The sequence below is a fragment of the Cyclopterus lumpus genome, chromosome 9, assembly GCF_009769545.1.
Source record: "Cyclopterus lumpus isolate fCycLum1 chromosome 9, fCycLum1.pri, whole genome shotgun sequence".
Taxonomy (NCBI): domain Eukaryota; kingdom Metazoa; phylum Chordata; class Actinopteri; order Perciformes; family Cyclopteridae; genus Cyclopterus; species Cyclopterus lumpus.
The window spans coordinates 16,998,775-17,019,661 of record NC_046974.1 but is presented as its reverse complement, the minus strand read 5'-3'; the positions used below and the strand labels follow the sequence as shown (position 1 = coordinate 17,019,661).

General features: G+C 40.3%; 1 protein-coding gene across 1 annotated transcript in view; it reads left to right on the top strand.

Moving 5' to 3' along the window:
* The window catches only part of stpg2 (sperm-tail PG-rich repeat containing 2), a 49,183-nt gene that overhangs the window by 8,157 nt on the left and 20,139 nt on the right, over positions 1–20,887 (top strand). Inside the window, 6 exon segments of the mRNA XM_034541709.1 lie at positions 54–169; positions 1,126–1,237; positions 6,194–6,301; positions 12,439–12,598; positions 13,898–14,061; positions 14,170–14,256. Coding sequence (XP_034397600.1) covers positions 54–169; positions 1,126–1,237; positions 6,194–6,301; positions 12,439–12,598; positions 13,898–14,061; positions 14,170–14,256 — 747 coding nt within the window.

The window sequence follows — 20,887 nt, the reverse complement described above, 5'->3', positions numbered from 1 at the left end:
TCATCTCTCTTGGTTTCTATCTCTTGTCTCTCTTATTCGTTCTCCTTCTGTAGTCAGAGAAGAGTTCTGCACAGAAGTATAAAGGAGTCCACTTTGGCAACATGACAGGGAAAAGGAGTGCGGCGACAGTGGAGGAGGGACCAGGCCCCGGACAATATTACCCTGAGATGTAAGTATTACATATTATGAGACACTAATACATTAGTGTTTAGCATCAGTTGCATGTGGACAACAATGCTGATCATCATATCATAACAGCGGCAACATGTGAAAGCAATATATTGACATTTTGTGAAATACACTTTTTGGTCGAGGATGAGGTGAGAAGATGGTTGGCATTACAGTTCTCTCTAGGAACCAACGCAACAAGCATGCAGCATCATCTGTGATTCTGAGATATTGACAAATGATCTTAATGGATAAACATTAATGCATGTATTAGGGGGAAAAAAGCCTCCATGAATTCACATGTTGAATCAGGGAATACGGTTGGTTTGATTAGATGTTCCAAGGCATCTATTCTCATGAATCCTCTGCGCTTGAGCTCACGCAGAGAAACTGTTCCACCAAAGTGAAACGTTGCTTTTTTTGATCCGACAGCCCGGACGTAATGTTTGACATTTTTCACACAGCATTGCTATTGATGGGCCCCTGCTAAGCACTTCTGCATTCTTGGCCACACACCCAGCTCTGATATGCATAAAGGAATCGACTAAGTGATAGAGGGGAAAGTTTACATGGGAGCATTCAAACTGTTTGCACCTTGGTAGGCCTTGTAGGCCGACGTCTGTGATTATTGGAATGATTTAAAAATGCTGACAAAGCAGTTGTTTCAGCCTTTTTTCTTTTCTCACCTTCACTCCTCTTTCTCCAGTCATTCATTTCATCACTCATCTTGCCTTTGCTTTGTTTATCTCTTCCTATTTACTTTTCCATTACACCTCCACCTCTTGTTTCTCCCCACAATTCAATATATTGCATCTCTTCATTTCTCCCACGCTATTCCTTTTTTATTTTGTACATTCTTCAACAGCTCTCTCTCGCTCCCTGTCCCTTTATTTGTATCTCTTCTATTTGTTTGTCCGTGCCTTCTATTCTCAAAGTCATTGCCGTCGTGTGTTTCAGAAAACTAGAAATTCACAGTGAGAATGTGAACCTTCAAAAGGAGCAGAGAGGCAGAGCTGAGCTTTTCATCCCTCGCTACCACGAACTGGTTCCCAAGCAAGAAGAAAAGAAGGCGAGTATGTGTTTGTGCCAGCGAGTGTTTGTGTCCATGTGGCGCTTTACATGCTAAGCTTACATGAATGAGAAATGTAAAAGATAAAAGCTTCAGTGGACCGAGATCAATATCAAGCTCTGCGCCTGTGGGGGACAGTGAGCCTATATGTAACTTGCTGAACAGGGGCCACAGTGACCACAAGTGGCAATTAAACCTGCATTTGGGCACTTGGGGACAGTGCAACCAGCTGTAAGCACAACATTGACTTATTAAAGCAACCCAATTATACTTTACGCAAGTCAATTATATCTGTGAGAATATGGGACTGTGCTTCTAAGTTTCTGAACGGAAATACGCATCTTTCACCCTATTCTCCGACATCGAAGAACCCAGATTTGCCTTCTATATTGACCAGGGGTGTAAGAGATCACAAAACTCCAGGTTCAGATCGTATGACGGTTTTGAGTCATGAATTACATCAGTAGAAACAAATGGAGTCATAATTCTCCCTCTGATATCTATTTTAAATTGCTGCGAAAACATCTGCTTGCCAAAAACACAATTTTACATCGTCGACATCTTGACAGCGTTATCGTTTATCTTTGTCAAATGCAAATCTTTACTGAACCGAACCTGAACGCATCATAAGGTAACTCAACGAAACCTTGTTGATCTGTAATCTGCCCAAACAGTGAGCAGCAAAAGGCAGACAAACACACCCCAAGAGCAGAGGAGGCATCTGAGAGCAGATGTTTCTCGAGCACACAGAGCGAGTGTGAGGAAAAAGCTGATGCTGGAACTCGCAAAATCTGTGAAAGCAGAAATCCAAGTGCAAGCAGGGGCTACTTGAGTGTGAGGACAGGGTTTTGAGGAAGAGCATTACAAAATCGGAAATGAAATCAATATATCATGTTCTCAAATTGAAAGAGCACGCTCTTGAATAAAGATAAGGAACAAGCTCCATACAGCTGCCACTACCGAGGGCCTGTATTCAGTGAATTCTTGGGGTTTAGGGGAGACTGACCTGGAGAGTGACCATGTGTTTCTTGTGATCCATGTGTTGCACGGTTTGCAAACTTATTAATACTCATTTACTAATGTTTTTAACATCTATACCTTCAGCCCAATCATTTGTTTTCTTTGTCCTGTTTGTCTTGCCATGTCTTTTCAAGGCTATCCAACATACTTATAATAAGCCTGGGAGTCTGGGTGAGGGTGTGCTCCTCTCACTGACTCAGCGCCACCTCTGTTGGAGAAATAGTGGGGTCACTGTTAAAAAAATAGAAATTATTATAAGTTGATAGGGTAAACGTGGCCACCTGATCAATGTTAGTCCAGTATTATCGCTCTGGTTGCATAGGAACGCTGTAGCTTGTGTGCTCTAACCTAAAGATATTTACATTTTATATTTTAGTATATTGGAATCACACTAAAACACGTATTCTTCAATTTTGATGCTTTGACATGAGTATTTTAATGCTGATTTGGCAGCTAAACAGCTCATCCTCTGTCTTCACTGCACTTTGATTCAGATAAATTCTTAACACAATAGGATTTTACAACGGCAGATTGAGAATGAATGGAGATAGAGAGTGATTTACACTGAGAACTGTTCAAGGTAAGCACTTTGGATTCAGTCTTGAAGTACAGTCGATTGAAGAGGAAAGTGATTCAACCCCTCCTCCTCCCTGTCTTAGTATAATTCATCATCAGTTCACCCATAGAGGGCAGTAGAACATAAGATGTAGTCACAGACTGGCCACCACACACATACAAATACAGAATGATACATTGGAGCTGGTTGAGTGGAGGGGAGTTACTCACCTGCATATGAACTTAAGTGTACCGGCAGAGTAATGCTTTGTGATACTTTATTACTCTGGTCGACGGGTCGGAGAGAGTGAGGCAGAGTCTTAAAAATGTGGGACTGGATTTGTGGAGAGAGAGGTGAACGTGTCCCTTCTGTCAAGGACTGGCACCGTCGCCTCTCTCCCTCTTCTCGTCCTCGCTTTCCTTGAACCGGTTGCTCCGCCGCCTCTCCGCTCTTTTGGTTTGGTTTCAATTCATGTTATCATGCATAGTTCATTGTACATGGCATTTTATAGCAGTGCGTCCTACCTCTATTTAAATAATATATGGCTTTTAAAATTGCACAAAAATATTATCTGACATACTATAAATGATCCTGTGCTTTTGAATGAGCAACTTGGCCTTGTGCGTATGCCTGTATGTGTGCACCATGCTGTATTTGGACCCCTACCGTGATGGCTGAACCTCCATACGTCATCATTAGTACCTGGCACCTCAACTCGCATGTACTCCCACACACACATACACTGACCAGATGGGTCATTAACCACAGTGGGGACACTCAGGACAAACACCTTTACTTCCTAGAGATCAGCCGACTAATGCCTCTAATGGCCCGGGGCTGCTGGTGTCCCATAGAGTTTAAGAGCCTGTGTGTTGGTTTCCCCATTAAACAGGCATTCTGACAAGGCGAGGGCAACGACAAGCAAACCACTTTAACAAACCATTAACGCGTGTACCTCTGCAATCAAAAGCAACCCAGGTGGAGCTGTACCACTGCACACCTGATATTACAGTGTAAATATGAAATTCAGTTGGTCTTAAAAATGTAATAAACTCCATGTTAACATGATCATGGATGATGCAATGTTTGCGCTTGCTATTTTTAGCAAAAGAAAAAAAAGAAAAGAGAAGCAGTATTTTTCCTACAGAAAAGAAGAAGAAAAAAGAACTTGGAACAACTTGGCCTGCTATTATCGACCTTAAAGCTTAGCAAACAACTGAGACAGACGCTATACACCCAATCATAATACACAAGTTAGAATAATAATACAGATTTTTGTAACATTTTCATAATTTTTCAAAATGAGTTTCAATCTGCCAAATATGGAGATTTGTTATGAATCCTCGTGGCTGATGGAAAGTGAGAACGTTTCTTTTCCTAGTCAAAGGCCCCAGGGTTAAACTGGAACACAATATTTTGAAATGGCAGAGGCAAGATGTGCAGGTTCAAGTAAAAAAAAACAACTTAAATATCTTTGACTCCAGGAAGTCTGGCACAGAGCTGAAAGAAAGTAGCCTCGCTCTCTGCGTCTTTATTCCAGAAACTATACTTTTCATCATGAAGACCTTTTCACTCAGGAGACGCACACAAAAAACAAAACAAAAGTACGGGAACATTTATTTCCCACCGGCCCAACACAAATATTTGCATTCTGCGCATGTCAAGGAAAATTAAAGGTCCGCACCGCCACACAATCATGGTTGTCAACGTTGTTGTCTTAAAAAGGAAATAATAAACCAACATTGAACGCTACACAATGAAAATGGGCCCGTTATTCTGGGTATAAATTACTGTGTAGAAAAGTTCAAATGTGTGTTCAAATCCTTTAGGTGGGGCCAAAGAAGCATGTTATTGTGTTGACTGTAAATGCTGAGCTTCATTGCATTGGTTTTCATCATAAATGACTGGACTGAATTATATGTGTGTATTATGTATGTATGTTTACATGGCATACATAATATTACATTACATTACATTACATGTCATTTAGCTGACACTTTTATCCAAATCGACTTACAATAAGTGCATTAAACCATGAGTCCAAACTCAGAACAACAAGAATCAAGCAAGTACAATTTCTTCAATAACGTTTCATTTCATATCATTTCTGACACACACACATGAACTATAATGCATTTGGAAATTAATGGTTCTTTCTCTATACGTTACCTTGACTACAAAGTATGTTACCCCCTCTTTTGTAGGCTACAAGTCACTGTCTTTATAATCTTTCCTTAGGTTGTCAGAGCCAACACTATTTAGCGTGACCAAGTAGATCAATCGATAAATACGACTATTGTCGTGTGGCGTTATGAACATAATTATAACATTGGGGTCCTTGGAAATCTATATATTTTTACGTGAGCGAAAGTAATTATTATATTGGTTGGCTTGTTTCTTATACTTTTTTTTACCGGCTAAACAAAACAGCTGCGAAAAAAACAAAACAACAACAACAACCCTGCGCTGCAGAATACGAACGTTTCGAATTCTGCAATTTGAATTTTTTTATTTAACATGCAATTTAACTTGCATAATTCTTTTGCGTTTGGTCTGAAATGAACTAAAGAAAAGATTCTCTGTGGCAGCATAAATGTACATACCGTGTGTCTGTATGTGCCTTTTCAGATTCTGAGGACAAGAAACTTGTGTCTGGCAAGAAGACTTTGTAGTCAATGTTCACAGTAAAGATTGAGCTGTCCAAAGACATATTGTGCTGATAATCGCCAACGTTCTCCCCTAGAGGTCTAACTGCTATCAAACAACACAGAAATCCATGCTGTTTTACTGCAGACCTAGTTACACCACCCCTGGCCCAGCAACCTTGTGGCTTTACCACACAAACCACTGGCTCTGCGCGAGAGAATGTTGAAATGTGTGTGTGTGTGTGTGTTTCTTTACCTTTCACTGTCAGCATCACTGTGTGTGAGGTGTGGTGTTGTGTGCCTGTTTGCTACGGTAATTACTGCACTGAAATGGCGCAGTAGTCTTGGGCTGCCACATGACATGTTGTTTCCCACGACTTTGAAAAGAGCAGACATGCACATGTGTTTAGTTTCTCTTCCAGTATTCGCTGTCTGTTTAAAAAACAAACATACAGTAAAAGTGGCTCACTCATCTGGCATTGCTTCATTTCTTTTCTCTGCTGTGTCTTTTATTTACTTAATTCATCTTCATAATAGTATTTACCCCCTCTGTTTGCCCATCACTTACCTCAGAAACAGTACTCTTTCCCCCTCTCAGTGTTTCTTTCACTTCCCCGTGCTCTCTCCTTGTCTTCTAATTGAAACAGCTACATGAAAAGTGTTGTTATTGAAGCATTTGACTACAAATATGACCTTGTACTTACTGAACATTTCTTGATTTCTGCTTTCCATCAGGGAGTTCCTGGTCCGGGGCAGTACTACATCAGGAGTCAGTTTGAGAAGCCTGTGAAGTCCAGTGGTAACCTGCCAAAGGTCACATGCCCCTTCCTCTCTCAGACTGAGGTACAATGCAACAGAACTGGACATAGATCACTGTAAAGCCATTTAGTGCTTTGTATGTGAGCCTGTGCATACATTTCCAGGTGAATCGTGCTGTACCTTTTTAGAGCAGGTTCTTTCTCAAGCAGCTTTAGCATTGTTTTTATTCACCAGGGTTGATTTTAGTTTGGCTGTTTTTGCTTTCACCTTCCTATTGTTTTGATTTAAGGCCGCAGCAAAACCTTCATTTATAGTTTTATACCAAACCAGACTCAACTTGCAGCGTGTCCTCAGTGCTCACCAACAGCAATAGCGACGTCCCGCGGCAGCCACATATTAATGCCATTAGCAGCACATTTCCTGTCACAAACTTAGAGGCTTCCTCCACACAAATTTTTCGAACAAAATGATGAGTCCACAAATTATGTTTTGAACGGCGGCGCTTTGGCTGATGTCTCAGCGCCCGGCTGCAAGCCTGTGTGTAATGCAGTCTCCAGAGGACATGCTTAGCATGTATTTCTTTTTTTGTATAATAAGTTTTGTGGGGGCACAGAAGCTTTTTTGCTCCCAAACAACAAGACAATTAACCCCAATTGTGTATGAATGGTTAGCCCTGATGGGCAGGCGGCATCTGGCTGGGTAGCCATTGCCATCAGTGTATGAATGGGTGTGAATGGGGGAATGACATGTAGTGTTAAAGCGCTTTGAGTAGTTGGAAGACTAGAAAAGCGCCATACAAGTCCAAGTTCATTCATCATTTACTGATTCATGTTATGCCGAAAACACCTAGAGAGGATACATTCAAACCCTTTGCAGGCAATGTTAAACTGGGAACCTAAACTTGGACACGCCTTATATCCACTTGAGCCTTGCACTTCAGATCATGCGCTATAGATTGTTTGTATAGGGCCCTTAATGTCTGCATGAAATAAGCAGTAAATGACTCAAGACAACAGTGATCTCTTTCCAGGAAGTATTAGACCTCTTACTTTAAGTAAGTACAACTGTAAGTTGTAATCAAATGAAAATCAACTTTAAATAAAAAGAACCGTTATCCCAGCAAATATTAGCATTTATTTAAAATTTGTATTCAGCTGTGTGGTCACTTGCTCTAAGCATGGACTAGTCATTGAACTGAAAAGTGAACCTCTTACTGGGCTTACATGACATTTTTATATAGTCAGGCTTTTTGTTTAAACCTGCAATCATTAATGTTTTGGCCACTTGCTGGGAGTGCAACAAGCTGTAAACACAACATTGACGTACGTCCTTGTAAAGTTCATAACTTGTTAGCAAAGTGTTGCCCATTTGCAACAGATCCGGATTCATTTGACAACGTGCTTCTGGTTAACTGATCAATGAAAATCCAATATTCAAAACATCTTGCTGCTGTGGCTTAAAATGAGGTTGATGAGAACGCTGGCACCAAACAGTGAGGTTGTGAGGCGTGAAACTAAAGCAATGAGGAACGCTCTGTTGTCAGGTAATAATTCTCTGTGACACCTGTCACATTGCACATAGTCATTTGATTCATTGTTGATAAGAATGTTGATAAGTGCAGCGTTAAGAGACCGCATAACTCGTATTGTCTGTAACGAGTAGCTTTGTAGCCCCGTGAAGCTACGGATAGCTACGCATGAAAGTAATTCATTTTTAGCTTCCATTAGCTGCGATAATACCGATCAGGCTTGAGCTCGAAGAGAAGATAAACAAAATTGGATCCAGAGATGTTCTGGTGTTACTCTACATAATGCACTGTGCACAGAGAAAACAATCACATCATATTGAAAATACTTCTCAGACATATGGGAGGCAAATATATTCAATTTACAATTTCTCAAAGGAGACTGAATTTTAATATGGAATATTTAGGATTAAGTTACAGATCCAAGACACTGAGCCGGGCTTTGCTTGTTTAATTGATGTGCTGGGAGTGGAGGGTTTCTTCAGATGAGGGTGAAGATGAGTTTATTGAGAGGCTCAGAGGAGCAGAGATGAAGGATGTGAAAATGTGTAGTTTTACGTCTCAGGAATAGCTGAACTCCTCTGTGGCACTGCCCCATAACTTCACTCCTGTGAATCTCTCTGACTGATGTTTTAATTATCACACTGACACACGTGGACAATGTGACACACATTCAAACAAACACACACATAAACAATTCAGACATACCTGCAGAATTTCACCTGCAGTCAGATATAGACATAACAGACAGGTTTTTAAGTACTGCTGACATGCATGCAAATGAACGCACCCAAATTTTCATCTATATACAAACACACACATACACACACACACACACACACACACACACACACACACACACACTGGAATTACGTTAATGATGTTTGAAACATAAAAACTCTTGGTAGTTTCCTGGTGTAAACAACTGATGCAAGATTCTTGGGTTCATTTGATCTGTGTGTGTGTGTGTGTGTGTGTGTGTGTGTGTGTGTGTGTGTGTGTCAGTTTGCTCTGACCTAATTTCCCTGGCCACATGCTGTGTTCGTGCGTCGACCCTGTGATGTCATCACTGACACCCACCGAGGAACTCGGCGAGTGTGCGTGAGTGTGTGTGTGCATGTGTCACAAGTCATCTCCCATGAAGAACTAAGACCGACAGTTTTCTTAGATCTTCGTCACCCAGTGAGTCCGGCTCCATCTGACACTGTTACCCTGCAGGCGGATGGAGAGGAAACGAGGGAAGGAGGGAGTTAAGGATGGAGGGAGGGGAAGAAAACAGGAACAGCTGGATAGCGCCGCTCTCATCTTTCTCTTCTCCTTTGACTTCCCAATTTCCTAATACTAATGCAGTGCCTGTTGAAAACATGGCTGCTCGGAATGGGCCAATTCCCTATAATGCTGCGTGCAGCTTTCTTGAGAACCGCTCATTCAAACAACTCCACATTCAACACTGCGTTTCTTTGAGTCCTGAGCGATACACCGAGCGGGAAGTAGTTGCCATTGGTTCCAAGTGCTCAAACAAACATTAGCATTAGTACCCAGCATGCCGTTCAGCGGTGCAGCGGTTGATAGGAGTCCCCTCTCAATACACTACACAGTGTGTATACATAACGCACTGCTAATAGTTGTGTCCAGTAAATCTTAAGAGCTTGCTCTCAACGCTGCACCTTCTTGGTCCTCAGCAATACTCCCTCCAAGCTTGAGATTGGTTGGATGAATGGCTGTTGAAAAAATTGAAGGCCAGACATACAGAAAGAGACTCTTTCCATTTTAGTTAGATCAAAGCATCGATGGTAAATGGACTGATGGCAGTGGCTAAGGTGCGACCTGCCCATCAGGAGTAGCTGACATTCATACACACATTCATACACTGTAGGCACGGCTACGGGAAAAATTTGCCCAAGGACACATCGACAAGGGCTATTGGAGCTGGGGATCAAAGCACCGATCCTCTGAGTGAAGGGCGACCCTGCTCACCAGTGAGCCACGGTCGCCCATCAATCCGACACTTAGTGAAAACATCTCTTTTCCTTAATTTCTCCCCAACCCTTTATTTCCCTTTCCTTTCCATTTCTCCATTAGCTCGCACTCTATTACTTGTTTTATTCTTGATATTTTTAAGGTTACAAGACTCTTTTGTTTCCCTAATTTATCTCTTCATTTACACCCTCTCCTCCTGTTTCCTTTTCTCTCCTCTGTTGTTTCATCCTTGAGTCCCTTGTGTCCCTGCCAGACCGTCTTCTCCCTTGGTGATTCACAACCTTTTATATAAAATCTCAACAAAACAACTCAATGTAGAGGAAAGAAAAATAATGATATTGAATAAAAATAAAAATAGATCAAATATAATAGGCGAGGATTAGACAATACTAAAAGGCTGCTACAGATGTTAAGAGCAATTGGGATTTAGTGTTGCCCGAGGACTCTTCGACATGCAGACCAGGAGAGCCGAGCCCCCGGCTTCAGCTGAGCAGATAGCGCCAGGAGAGCAGGGTCGTCCTTCAATCAGGGGATCTGTGGTTTGATCCCTGGCTCCACTACATGTCGATATACCAGCGGTGTATGAATGAGTATGAATGGTTAGTGAGAGTCCTGGAGGGCAGGTAGGACATTGCATGGTCGTCAGTGAATGAATGGGTATCATCCATGAATGTAGTAAAGTTCCCAGGTTTATTATTTTCCACATCAGTGTACAGATGGATGTTATGGCGAACAAAGGAATCCCCACTGATGAGATGAGTTAAGGTCAGTCTGCAGATTTGGTTGAGTGGGATAGTTTGTTTTGACTGAAATCCATAGATTTCCTTGTGTAGCGACGCTACACTTGGGTTGTCGAAGCGATGCAGTCCGTCTGCTGTGTTTTCTTAACCTCACCATGTGACTCCCCAGTCTAAACTCATCTCAACAGTGAAAATGAGGTTTCATTTGGTGCCAGAGGGACATGTGGGCACTTACACTAGTTATATTGTTCCATCACTCTGTGGCCCCATTAATCCACATTAACAGATGTCTATCACGGAGGTATCCACAGAGGCATCTTGCATGGACAACATGTCGGTTCTTGGCATTGAACTCAAAAGTATTCCTTTTTGGCATTTCCTGTCATACTGTATGAGAGATGCAAACAAAGCTCAGCCTCTAAGTTCGAGAGAAAAAAAAGTTCTCATGAATAAGACACTATCAAAGCCAATTGGGCAGTGTTGGATTGACAGATGGCCACAAACCCCAGCTTTGACTTTGAATGAACACAGTTTTCTTTGGCCTTGAAACAGCATGTCTTGTAACTCCTGCTCCTCTTTTATTCTTCTCTTCAAACACTCACTCCATTTCTAACCCAAACACTCTCCTCTCAGTCATTTACTTCATTCCTCTCCATTCCCTCCCCAAGCTGCACTGCATGTCTTTACTGGTTCTTCGTTTCTCATTTCTCCTTTTCGACTGAAAGCTCAATAATTCAACTGTGCATTACTAACACCATTTTCATTACCCCACAACTAATTTTCCATAGGCTGCATTTTGTTTAAATAAAAAGTGTAAATGATTGCCATGTTTCCCAAAAAAAAGAGGTTCAATTTAAAAACATTCCTATAGTTTGAATGTCATCTGAATTGACTGTATATATGTGTGTGTGTAGGCATGTGGACAGGCTGATATTTAAAGTTGTCAAGTTCTTTTTACTCCTCCATTGCTTTTGAAAACAACCAGCTGAATGGCTCAGTTGTAAGAGGCTGATAGAGATTTAGAGGTACAGTGAAACACAGTTTACCTTCAGGAATTTTGACTGAAAAGGCAGCTTATCTGCTTTGGTCCAATGATTGCCTGTGTTGTTATAATAGGTAATCAGATGAACACATTCATACCCTGGAAGTGAAGCTGGTATGCAGTTGCAGTGCTGAATCATTTCTTATAGTCAAAGAACATTACAAACCTGATCATGTGCGTCATTATTTTTGAGTTATTTTCCCTCTCCTCATCGCACCACTTTGTTCTCTCTGTATATATTTGACTCCTGTTGTTTCTTTTTTGTCTTTTCTGTTTTCTCTCAGTTCACTTTAGTATATTTAGGTTTTCTGAGACAGCTTTTTGAATTTCTGCATGCAAATGAGATTGCAGAGCAGCAGACTAGCCGTACTGGCAATGTCCATCTGTCAGTCGGTCCCACCACTTGGTCCCGATGGAAATAGGAAATAATTATGAAATGGTTTGCCTTCTTGAATTCAGGCTTAATTTAAACAAAAATCTCTCAAGCCTCAAAGTTTAGCAAAGTCTGACAATGCCAAGCCGAACCTGGGATGTCCTAAAATGGCTCTTACGGATAAACTCTTAAAAAACATGGCCCCTTCCTTCCATCATCCATCTGCCAAATATGCTTTCTGGTGTGTAATGAGCAATAAAGCGCCACAAGGCTGATGGTGAATTAGTTAGATTTTGGTCAGGTTCTGTCTCTGCTTGGTATCTCTGAATGTGAGATGCCATATTTTGTTCCTGTGAATGTTGCAAATATTCACAGCTGGATTTGTTTTAATGTTCCAGATGGGTAGTCGTTAGAGAAAATGCATTGATTATTTAAAACAGTGTGGCGATCTCAGTTTCATCAATGGATAGTGAAATTAATTGTTAAATTGTTCAATATCTCTGTTTCAATGTCGCTTTCGAACCTTTATCTGTCTCATTCCCTTTTATCTCGTTCCATTAGAGGTTCAGCCCTGTGAAAGAAGTAGCGCCCCCTGTTGGTGTATATAATGGCCCACGCTGTGCCCTGGAGCTGCTGAAGAAGGCCTCAGGAGTAAAGAAAAGTCCATTTGGCATCACTGCAGTGCGCTTCACTCAGAACCACAAAACATGCTCTACACCAGGTCAGTACAGTTTGTGTGTGGTAGTCTGTGGCCAATCTATGCTAATATGATGCTGTTTAAAGGGATATTCCTTTTAGATGTATGTAGATGGAGGTTAGTTTTAGCTTTTCAACAAATATATCATTGTTAATTAGACTAGGGGCTGGAACAAATAGTTTGAATTATTATCAAAAGTATCATAAGCAAAAATGAACAGAGACATTGATAATACAAAATGCGTCTCTTAGTCGTCATCGCTGTAATTGTATCTATCCTCAGTAGGAAAGTCAACATTTATTGAAAAAAGATAGATTTATTCATTCGTCAAAATCCACAACAGGTTTTTATCTAACAAACGTATTTTGCTTCTATCCATATTTGTTTGCGTTTAGCCTTTCAAAAACAACATTTGTACTGCATCAAAACAACTGTTTGCTCTTCTGCTTGCCGCACACAAGGAGAGGCCCGCACCTGTGTTAACGGGTTTATGGTTCATGTTAGTGTGCTGTTAGAGTACAGGTCTGAAGAAATGTTTGACATACAGAGAGTGGAGCAGGTGAGTCTGCACTTAATGCCTAAAATATCGTTGTTGTACCACATGGCTGATTTTAAGGGCCTTCTTTCATTTCTTTCATTATTATCTTGTACATAAGTTGTACTTGCAATTTGTTGCTTTGTTGTTACTTCATTTTTGATAGAAATGTTTAGTTCTTATTTCTAAGTCTAAGAATTTTGTAAAATGATTATTTCATTTTTAAGTTACAAGCAAAACACTCATATTTCTCATTTGCTTTGCCCTGCAGGTTGTTGTATTTCTGTGTTTACGCTTTCTGTATTTGTATCATGTTTATAAATCTGCATACTGCATCATTTTTGTCACATTTATGAAAGTGTTTTCTTTATCTGCTTGTGGTTATATATTCCTTGTGAGGGTTTCCTTAAGTTGTAGTACGCACGGCTTTTTCAGCCATGGTATTTATAATTAGCTTTACAAAGAAATCATCATTCTTCTGTGTTTTTGAGCATTTCGAGCTGTTACCAAAGCGGGCTTTCACACTTGCAGCGATTCTTGTGTATTGTTGAGGAGACAGCTATTAATATAGTAGTAACACATGAGTCTCCATATGACATTTGGTGTAGCACAGGTGTCATTTTCAGTTGAAGCCTATACTACTTACACACTGGCAGAACTAAGGACGCTAAGCCAAAGGTCACACCTACGCTACATGTGTTTAATGTCTATGTCTTCACTGTAAGTTTACGTTAAGTCCTTTTTACCCAAATAAAAACAATAATCTCACCTCTCCGTACTCTGTGCAGGTCCAGGATCCTATGATATGTTTGAGCAAGGTTTAGCCTGTGAGAGTTTTAAAAAGGCAGTTTTAGAAAGAACCAGGAAGGGAGGTTTTGGCTCCACTGCTCAACGCAGTTCCCTCTTCCACAACAAAGAATCGATAGAGGCCCCGAGTCCAGGACAATATGCGGTAGGAAGATCAATAAATTTTTTTGTAATTAGGCTGCAATATCAAGCTGTGTTACTCATTTCTTCATTGCAATGTACATGTGTGTGAATGTTGTTTGTTTGCATTCAGACAGAAAAGAAGACAGAGGAGCACTACAAGAAGCAGCACACGGCAGTTTTCAAATCAGCCACCGAACGTCTGGCCCTGCTGGCGAAAGTAAGTCTGTTTCCCTCTGTCTCCCAGCATCCCCTACAGTCATCTTTGTCTCACTCTTTCTTATCCTCGCACCAAGTTTTTGTTGCAAAGCCGTTAAAACCTACTTAGCAGAGGAGTCTAAGATGAAGTAAAGCAGGATTACATGCCAAGTTCTTACTTTCATAAATGGGCCATCGCAGCGGTAGCATCTGACCCACTATGCCGAGGGTACTGTTTTCCACCAGTTAATTGTCTTTGACTGCTTCTTTTCTTGCATTGCTCTTCCTCCCAACGCTCATTGATACTGGAGAAATTTGTGATAATTAGTTTCTTATTCTTCTGCCTTGTTCCTTTCCCTTTTGCTACGCTCTTTCTTGTTCCTCTCTTGCCCCTTTCCTCACTTCTTTCCTCTCGAACTGATGTTAATATAAACCTCATATAATACAGTACATTAACGGATGTGACTCTCTAAACCTGATTTAGTTGTTTTTTCCAAAGAATAATCTTCTTCTCTTCTCTTTATTCACGATCAGAAGTTTATGCGTTTTCTTTTATGTTCATGATTATACGTACATTTAATGTTGAATACTTTATTGTTATGGTGAAAAGAGTATTTCTATAATCACCAGGCATCTATCTTAAGACAATGATACACAAGCGTGTCTACTACAGACTCACTGTACAAGCAGGTTTTATTAAATGTTGTCATTTAAAAGTCCTATTCGACTCCTTCAAGATAACTTTCCATCAGTGACCTGAATATTAACTTTTGTAAGGTAGTGAAATTAAATATCTTTATGGAACTAATTGAGAGAAAATAAACAGTGGAGGATGTTGTAATATTCTAGGGATGTGTGTTTCATAAGTACGTCCAAAATGAAATTTAAATTTGAACATATTGGAAATAATGCTCAAACCATTGTCTTCACACTTTCACATTACACCACTAATCTAGCATTATGTGTACCGCATTTGATGTCAATGTCATTAGATACATGATAAACAATGGTGCTGCATTTAAAAAAGTGACAATATTTGTATTGTGAAAGCTGCATTTCTTTGCTCTGTATGACACATGATGGTGTTTACTTGCATATAAATAATGTGTTAATGAAGAAACAAGCAGCTGGACGTGAGGATTAGCAGTTATTATGGACTCTGGTATTGACAAAATGTTCTTGGAGAAAATTATGTAAATGTCCCGCTAAAGTGTATTCCACGAGCATTTTAATATTCCAGATACACAATTTGTATTTTAAAGTACCCTCCAACTGGTGTTTACTCTGATTAACTCCAAAGGTTAGAAGTGTTTTCTAAATCTTGAGGCAAAGGTCTCCAGATCTGATCTTAACATTGCAAACTGTCCTGCTCTCGAGAAAGACAGGGTTGAAAGGGTAATTTGGCACTTCTCAGAGGGCAGAACATTGTAGGTGTAATGCTCCACATCACCGGTTTTAGTCAGTCAACTTGTAGCTTTCATTTGTATCTTTCATCGTTTAATGCTGCTGCTACATTTCTCACTGTAACATCACAGCTTCAGCAGTCCATGTCTATTAGAAACCTGGCTACATACAAATCACTTTTCTCTTCTCACCGACCACGATGATGGTCTCTTGTTTACATGATGTTTAAACACAGGGGGAAATGACGGAGGAGGAGATTTCTACCCGGTTATACGTTTACATCTATGAGCAATGCTTTTCTTTCTTCACAGAAGGCACATTTTAAAGTCTCACTAATAACAAAAGGATTGGCAAGAAGGAAGGAACTGATGTTTTACAAACAGCCGTGCTTAGGTCTCACCTGGGCCAAGTAGTTATCAGTCCTCACCGTCAGGACACAGAGCCCCGCTGGTTTCCATCCATGCTCTCTAATCAGGTAGTGATTTACACCTTGGAAAACCAAGACACGACCAAGCCAATGCAATTAAGTACTTGGTCGGACATAAAACCAGCAGGACTCCAGGTGCATTAAAGAGGAGCGCAGGTGTTACATGTGGAAATATCACTGAATACACCTGCATTAGTAAGTGAGCATACTCATGTTTTACATCAGCAATTCCGTTGTAGTGAGGTCAGAGTTCAGGGTCAGCATCGTCTGGGGAAAGGATGGCCACTTTATTCCCTGTGCCACCCTACGGTGGCCAGCATAGAAGAAAAATAGTCATAACACCTTCTGGATAGTAAGGAACATATGTTGTTTGTCCTAATGAGTTGTACTGAATATATCTGCAACCAATGCACCTCTAGCATTTGTTACAGTTATTGATTTGGTTTGTACGGCACTTTGGAAAAACTTTGTTCCCAACTTGTGTGTATTTATACATTTATATTATTGTTAGTGTTACATTGTTAGTAAGTAAGTACAGTTTAATTATATTGCACATTTCACAGGCAAAGGTAACTAAGTAGTAAGAAACCATAAATAAACATAAATTGTTTATGCATTCAGATAATGCAGAACGCACATTTTGTTAATATCACAAATGAACAAGTGTGATGAGACTGATTAGAAAATTGAGAAAGATCCATCAATGATTATGGTGCTGACCACTTCTGTTATAGCTTCTACCTCATATATCTGTCATATAGCGTAGTTTGCCATTTTTCATGACAATGGCTCTGTGTAGTTTTCTGTCATGCTGCAGTTCATTGCGCTGATGGATGATCCCGCTTTCTCAGAATCTTTGGTGTGCTGGAGAACTTGACAGCCATGCCAACCTCCGTCCACATAAAGTCTGAGTTTCACATTGTCATGCACTAATACGGTGTAGCTACAGTATGGATCTGGATGTCGAAGGTCTGCAAGCTCCAATGATCACTGGAACCTTCATTTAAAGCCAGACACACAGAGTGATTAAATATTTACAATGGCTGTAACTTGCTTCAAATCCCAGTGGCAGCACCTCCAGCTTGGTTTTGTGTTCACAAAAACATAATTGGCAGCAATCACAGAGGTAGCGCATGTCTGTCTGCAGCACTCCTTCGGCAAACAGCAGGGTTAGCTGTGACAAGCACGGCAGTGGACAGGGTTTGGACTTTTTAAATTGGGGGAAAAAACAAGACAAAAAAGCAAAGGAAAATATGCTTATTTAAATGTTCTTTAGATACAGAATATTGCTTGCATATTTCTCTGCTCGCCTTGCTCTTTTTTGCTTTCTGGGTAGTACCTCTGAGTGCTCTGAGGAGAAGATCTAAGGCCACTCGTAATGGCTCCACACAGAGCCTCCTTTATGACCAGTTAATGAAAAATCACCTGGGGATGTCTTAGCTGAAACAGTGAGCCGCATGCCGGGCTGCAGCCTGGAAACGGCCGCCCACTGGGACATTATTAAAAGTATCTAATTAGGAAACGATCACCATCATGAGAAGGGGTTAAGACAAGAAAGAAAGATGAAAAATAAAAGAATACAGGCAAACAGGACATCTTCGTTATCGGTTTTATGTTTGGAGGTTTATGTCTTCAGTACTTTGACTTAGAAGCTTCATCTCGCGGCAGAGGTTGACATTGTTGGAGAAATTATTCACACTGCATGGTTTTTGAAATCAGAATGATAAAAGACGCACCATATCTGTCGAAATGATAGAAGCTATCTTGTGAGGTGTATTAAACATGGCAGGGAGACCTGTTATCTGACTTCCGATATTTATTACAGTCTTTCCTCTTTGCTATTAGTTGCTCTGCTTTTTATGTTCCAGATCTTCTGTTTCTCAGTGTTTCTTTTCTTTTGAGGCAAAGTCCAGTTTATGTTACAGTTCATGATATTTATTCCTTTCACAAATCTGTCTTTTCCCAAATGTATGCCATACACTCAATACATTTTGAATAACAGGCATGGCATTATTTATTTTAGTAAATGTTCCTTATCTTGTGGTATGACCTCATTCAAAGGATGCTTATATTTCTGACATTCCAAATCAAACACACCTCGACTAGTTCAAATATTTGAAGCTATGTTGGATCTGTACTTTAGCTGCAGGTTCGGATCTGATAGGAGTTGATTACCTGTCTGTGGAGAAGAAAGAACCAGACATGTTGTTGAGAAATGACAGATCTGCAAGAAGAGATGATTATGAGTAGAGCATATCTCACCTCTAATCCAGGGCTCTTTCCCAGTTTTATATATGCTGATCCCCATCTCTCTCTTTCTTGTTCTGTTCTCTCCTCTTTATTCTTTTCCTTTCATCCCTCCTCCTACCCTACTTTCCACATCCCTCCTCTCCATCTCCTGTCTTCATTTTCTTCTCCTGGCCAACCCTGGCTGACAATGACCTTTATGTTGCTGATGTCGTGGGATACCCTCAGGCAGCGCTGGGAGAGAATAAGTGTGGAATTTAATTTGGTGCTATGTTTTAACCCGAGGCAGTGGAATCCCTCTCCTGTATCAGTGAAATATTGCCTTGTCCCTTCAAGTGAAATGTGGGTTGGTTGACATGGCGTTTTGTCTGTCTGTCAGTCAGTTTTTACTAATGCATGTCTGCCTTTGTCGATTGTGACGTTGAGATTAATAGAGGTCTTAATGGATGGTTATTGTTATACTCAGAGAGAGAGGGATTGTCAATGGCATGGAGGTTGGTTCAATAATGAGGTGTTGTCAATAGCTTTAATGAGAAGTGCACTTTCACTTAATAGTGCACTATTAGTAAATTGTGGGCAGTGGGTTCAATTTGCACTGTAATCCATCAACTCTCAAGATTATTTGGTACACAAGATCGTCCATGAGTTGAACATGTAAAAAGTAGTAAAACAGAATGTGACATTTTTTTAAATCCATCGAAGTAAAGACACAGGTTTGTACAACAAGAGCCTTAATACTTTATCAAAAGATGAATTAATCGAGTCACACAAGGTTTCCTTCATCCTAAAAGTCTTTTCAAACCCTCTCAGTTTCACATTAGTTTAATAAGTGTAACTCATGTAATCCTCAGTAACATCAGTAATAATAATCCATTTTCAGTTTCATTCAAAGCCAAATATTTGACATTATTACATTTTGTTATAGCAAATATGTTGGCTCCATGCAGTTATTATTATGTAACCAAGCAATAAAGTCTCTGCCAGTCAAACACATTTCATTTTATCTGCACTAATATCTGTTATGCTGACAATGAACACCACTTCATAATTCTCCTTCCACAGTGTGTCACTGTCCTGATGGAATCAGACAGACAATATTAATACATGGCTTTTATTACATGTATCAATGACAGTGATTGTCGGCAGGATTCATAATACGGCAGTGGTGTGAAATAATAACGAAAAACAAATAGAGAAAGGAGGACTTCACACATCCTTCACTTGGCAACTCTCACTGTCGCTGTTGGGGATAATACACTGACTTACAACGGATGCCATAGCAACAAATGGGAATTTTAGTTTTCATAGTTATAGATTGTTACCATGATTGACAGGTAACAAGGTACTTGTTTCAGAGTACCAGTAATTTGTGTTAAAAATAACGGTGATTGCTATATCTGTGTCCGATGTTGCTGTATGTGAGGAAGCTCTCTATATATATATATATATATATATATATATATATATATTGGTTGACTTGATGTTGTCCATGTGCTTCTCCTCAAAAATATAACTCCAGTACGTGCTACTTTACGTGGGCTATGTGGAGACTGGACTGCTGTGTTTCCCTCCCCCCTTTTTATGACGCTAGTTGTCTTCATACAAGCCATATATACAATATCAAATCCCATTCAGTAACTACTCTATTGTATTTCTGGTCCAGTGACGCAGACAGACATCATTCACAAGGCTTGACGCAGTCAACGGAAACCTCATTGATGTCAACTACAAGTGGAAAAACACCACATAGCTCTCAGATAAAGATACCACACACAATTGGCTTGAGAAAGACTAAGAACGAGAGGAGAGATGAAACTGAATGGAAGATGCAGTGGGAGGTAATGAAGGAAAGACAAAGAGGATGAGAGAGAGAGAGAGATACTCTGTGTATAATATGTAATTATCTATCCTATTAGCTCTGGTTGAGATAATAGAGTGTTTGCTAAACATACATTTATCAAACTGAAGCACAGCATCACTCCCTCCTGCTCTCCAGAATGAACCAAATAGCAAAAATCCAGGAGGTTAAATTCGACTGAGAATGAAAGGGGAGTGAGATTGACCGAGGGATGAAGGAATGAGTGAGGAAAGAGGGACAGACTGGGGGAAAGAAAGGTTGACCCTGTAGATGAAGAAAGATGGAAACGATGAGAAGAAGTGAGGCATTGTTGTCTGTGGCATGAATAAATACAAGCCGTGTGGTATCAGACAAAGAGTGTGACATTTGCGTGGACGGTACTGCCATGGGCAAGATACTCCTGAAGTAATCTGGAATAGGAAAATGTAGAGCGGCCCGGGGTTTGTCACTTATTGACTTTTTGTCTCTGTGTTTTATTGCATTTTTATGATATATCCATGGACAGCTAATAGCATGTCATGGTGCAGCCTCCATTTATTGGAGACAAGGGAATCGGGTGATGAAAGAAAGGAACAAAATGTGCATATAAACACACAGATGCACATATGTTTATGCAACTATACCCAGAATGCATATACAGTACACATACATGCATGCGCTTATGAATGCATCCTCATATGTTGCTGTACCACATGCCCAATTAAGTGACCGAATGAG